Source organism: Poecilia reticulata, linkage group LG3 (genome assembly GCF_000633615.1).
Source record: "Poecilia reticulata strain Guanapo linkage group LG3, Guppy_female_1.0+MT, whole genome shotgun sequence".
Taxonomy (NCBI): Eukaryota; Metazoa; Chordata; class Actinopteri; order Cyprinodontiformes; family Poeciliidae; genus Poecilia; species Poecilia reticulata.
This window is the reverse complement of record NC_024333.1, coordinates 610251-615084: the sequence shown is the minus strand read 5'-3', so window position 1 is coordinate 615084 and position 4834 is coordinate 610251. Positions and strand designations below refer to the sequence as shown.

Below are 4834 nucleotides of genomic sequence, written 5' to 3'. Positions count from 1 at the left end.
ATTGCTATACTATAATACAATAATAACAGGAATAAGAAGACCCTTGTCAAGTCTACAGTGAACCCTTGGCAGCTTAGATAGGGTTTTTTTTTTCAGAGGCTGGCTGCACATAACACACTGAAAGCTTCCTCAGGCACTGGTTATTGGATATGCTTGATGACATATCATTCTGGGTTATGTAAGACGCAGGTTAGTCCTATTCTAACTGCTTGGCTCAGCTTCCATGAGATGAGATTAGTTCAGTGGTGAGTCTGCAGCTTCTGACTCAGTCTGACATGATATTTGCTCTCTGGCCCTGTGGTAATCTGAAAAGCTGCATCTCAGGACATGCAAATTGAGTCGCCTCCTGACAACCCTATCTGTCTTATTAAGTCTCCTAATCTCCCAACAAGGATGCTTAATGTCACCCTTTTAGCATATGCAGAACATACAATATTATGAACTGATTTTTTCCCTTCACAAAATCTTTGAAATTTAAAACTATTTGACATTGAGCGTTCAGCAAGGGCACAAACCTTTAAAATAGCTACTTTGAAAACATATTGTTACCTTTGGTGATAACAGAAAATACATTAGCTGATTATTATCCACTAGGGTGTGTCTAATGTAACTGCGATTAGCTGAAATGGGAAATAGAACTTCAGAGGAAAGAGCAGGGATATGGTTAGGGGCGGGCTAAGGAGGACTGAGGTGTTTCATTGGAGAAGTCCAATGCCTGTTATTAAAATTGACCAGTGGGCTGTCGCGGGCGATTAATATATTTAATATACTTTTTTTTTTTGTTAAATTGTGGCAGTTTGGGGCCACTCCATTTATTTGTATCAGTCTATTCGCCAGATGGCCACTCCTCCCCTGAATGGGAGTTCAAACTGAACTGTTTTTTTTTCTGTTCAATTTGCCAACTGCCACTGTGGGATTTGAACCCAAATTGCTCAAATTTACACGCCACTTCATACTTTTACCCACATTTTGCCAATGGCACTAATTTCCACCCCTGGTCCAGACGCTCTGTAGGAACCAAAGCATTGAGCAAGGGTCTGGTTTTTACCAGGGTAGTAGCCCTTTAAGATACGTCAAGTATTCAGTGATCACACATACTAATGCACTGTTCAGTTGTATGGATTCAAGTATGGATCAATTGCAATGTATGACTGACTGAATTGAAATTATGTTTTTGTGCCTTGAGACATTTGTTGTGAATTGGTGCCACATCAACAAATAGAATTCAATTGTTCTCTACTTACCACCTCACTGACTCTGCAATTTACATATCTCCTTCCAGAAGCCCAACTTCATTGCAGTTCCCTTTACAACCTGTCCAGATCAGTGGCATAGTCCATGGAAGATGACATCAGCAACTCTCTTGTTGCTTTATCATCCACCAGTCTCCATCTTTCTTGGATTCTTTTGAGGTTAAAACAGATGGCTCTCTTCACCCATGCTTTGGGTTGGAACTCTGGGTATTTGAATGCTCGATCTACTCCACACTGCATGTGAAACATTGGATTGCAAAGTGTGGGTACACTAATGGTCCTAGACTGGCCCCCAGGTTGCTTAGGGTGTTGGACCCTGTGCAGATAATAATCTTTTTAACCCCATCATTGAGATACAGTAGATCTACACTGGTTTTGTTGGGAAACATTTGATGAACTAGTCAGGCCACAGGAGGAGCAACACATCATGCAGGATGTCCAGACAAAATTTGACTGTTTCTGGAAAATCAATTTCTGGCTAAGAAATTGTAACAAGAAATTGTCTTAGGAATGAGGTGTGCAAGTACCTCCCGTTGGGACACATTCCATGATCTATGATAATGCATGATGAAATGTTATGCACTCATAATGCACCACTCATCAGTCCATGCCTCTGGATTATGGCATTACTCCAGATGCTGCCATCTCTGATGTTCTGTGAATCAGTCAGTCCATAAAACACTAAACCAAAGTTGCTGAAGACTTTGTGCAAGGAGACACAAAGTGTTGCAAAGAGTTCAGTATCTATGCCTAAATGGCAGGCATAGATACTGATAATGCTTGGCACACAATCAAACAATCTTTGGACAAACCGTGGTCTACTCATGCTGAGCAACTGGACAAAACGACTGAATGACATCATGACAAGGCAACCTGTTCAAGCGCTAGTGAAGCTGTTTAATGGATCTATGAGATATCTGATATGTCTGAAGTCAATTCATTGTTTTGAAGGGCTGTTTGATGCTTTTCATTCCAATTCTGGTGTTGTAACCTATCTGTTCCACTAACCTTTTCACCGCTGGCAGCTCCTTGGAATACATGTTCAGTGGCAAGCTTGTGTACCTAATTAAATCAAAACTGAACTTAACTCATTTCTGAATGTCATGACAATGCCAGATGTTCACTGAAAACTGAGGCACAATCACAAAGTTTCTCTCATATAACATGGTTACTGCAGAAAAGTACTGAGGTAAAGGCAACACCAAAGAAAGAACGGCCGGCATCTCATTTTGTGATACAAGGAAAGACAAAAACTTAACATGTTTGTAATCTTTTATTATATTAACCTTCATCTAAATAGCTGGTGCAAGTTATCAATAGATCTATGTGTCAAAGAGGTGAAATGTGTCACTGATCACCATAAATTCAATAAAAAAAAGACATTGTAGGAAGTATTTGATAACAATACTAAGGTGCATTTTGCTGAAAATATATTATCACAAATTTGTTTTCATAATGGAACAGAGTAATGGGAAGACTAGTGCAAATGTATTTGTGGAGAAATGGGTGGACGTTAAACTCAAACATATTTTGAACAGTAGGAGGTGTGATGAAGCTGTGGAGAAATAGACATCGGAAATGATATGCCATGCTAATTAGACTTGTCTTTAAAGACAATAAGAACAAAGAATGTTGGAAGTCTCTTGTCCCTGAAACAACGAAACTGAACATCCCCTTACAAATGAAGAGCTGGCTTTCAGTCCTCTGATGGTCACACAGTGGAGAGGCTGACAAGAACATGAGAAAGTGTGAAGCAGAACTCATCCATTCTGCTGCTCTGGCTCTTTGGGGAACTGTACTGATGCTCTCTTATATTCTCTAAGCTAGTTTCTCTTGTCCACATTCTTAGCAGTCACTGGTCCTGCTGCTACACGTCCATGGCAGATCTGTTTCCCATCTGTGAGTTGCATTTCTCCCACAGCTGGATTTTTGCTTGGTTTCAGTTTGGTTTTGAAAGTGAAAACCTGCAAGCCCAACTGCATTCTATAGAGTTTCTTCAATAGCCCAACAGTATAAATATGAGTTTATGCAAGAAAAGAAGAGTGATGAAGCAGAGAGGGACCATAGTGCTCATCATGCTGCAGGCTGAATGAAAGACAGAGAGAGGGGAAAAGCATTAGAACACACTGGAATGATGTGAGTCAACACCCAAAAGTTGTGTATGTGTGTTCAAATCAGCTGGTGTTAAAAGTAACACTTTTGAAAGTGTTAAAAGAATGACACACATTTTTTTGTTGTTAAATTAACACGGGACACTGTTAATATTCAACAATACCAAGTGTCACATTCAGGGGTGAAAGTAAGGGGGGACGGCAGGGTACTGCGTACCCCTAAAAGATTTAGCGGGGGTACGCAGTACCTGCAAGGGAGGAGCGGCAGTCTGCTGTAAAAAATCAATAGATTCTCTGTGCAGCTGTGAGTTCACCCAATAATAGACCCTTTTCACATGACGTCAGACAACATCCGTTTTGACTCGATGCAGCATATCTTCAGTTCCTGTGTGTGGAATTAACGCTGTTTCTGGACTCTAAAGCAGCTGCCACAAATATGATTTGAAGATACATCACTATTGGCAAACAGTTTTTCTTCATCAACATCATCTAAACTGGACAAACGAAGTGCATGAAGTTTGTGCTCAGCTGGGAAAACCCTGTGGATCACATGGTGGGACTTCTTCAAACTGCTCACTACAGTATACTGTTGCCTCTATCATGCACCAGTTCACTGCAGACTGGCACCCGCCAAGGACCCTACATGGATGTCTTCTTAAGTTGTAAACTTAAGAAGACAACATTATTATTTCAATAATGTTGAAATAAAATTGATATGCCTTTTCTAAATGCATTTTCTCTATCAATGACTTAAATAGTTAACTGTCGTAATTATGTTTGTGTAATGTAGTAACCATGTACAGTGTTTAATATAATTATTACATAGATGTTTGCAAGAAACGGCCACAAACCTTATGTCTTTGGTCCACAATGGCAGCTTTAATTTTAGCATTTCCTCTCCTCCACATACTTTGCTGCCAGATGTGTAAAATTTACAAAAAGAAGCAATTTAAATGTAAAAGTTGCACATATGTAGATTACTCAAGAGAAGCTATTTACAATAGTTTTTACAGAACTCTACACAACATCAATTCATTTATTAATAGATACATATAGATATTAATTACAGAATAGATGCACAAAGATTTTATTTCTAACAGCTGCTTGCAGTAGTGAGTGTTCAACCAAGAAGTGTGACTTGCAGGAGCAGGGAGGCTCTGTACTGGTGTCTTCTTTTAAATCAAGAGGCCCATGATAGTTTGACTAGGCAGCAGATGTCCCACAGCTGATTGACTGAACCTGCCATGGACAGAGGAACAAGATCGTCCCAGATATGGTAGGTTGTTAGGTCGGCTACTGTTGAGAAAGATGGACAACAAATGGAGAAATTATGAATCACATCAGAATAGGTAAATTATTTGGCATATGGCTAGGCCTGTCACGATAACAAATTTTGCTGGACAATTAATTGTCTAAAAAATTATTGCGATAAACGATAATATTGTTTCAAGACCTTTTGACACTGATTTA

General features: G+C 39.6%; 1 protein-coding gene across 1 annotated transcript in view; it reads right to left on the bottom strand.

Moving 5' to 3' along the window:
* Window positions 1–2513: 2513 nt before the first annotated feature.
* Window positions 2514–4834, bottom strand: part of vstm2b (V-set and transmembrane domain containing 2B) — a 35214-nt gene continuing 32893 nt past the window's right edge. The window contains exon 5 of the mRNA XM_008404971.2: window positions 2514–3338. Within this exon, the coding sequence (XP_008403193.1) occupies window positions 3250–3338 (89 nt within the window). The 3' untranslated portion in view covers window positions 2514–3249. The remainder of the gene's footprint in view (window positions 3339–4834) is intronic.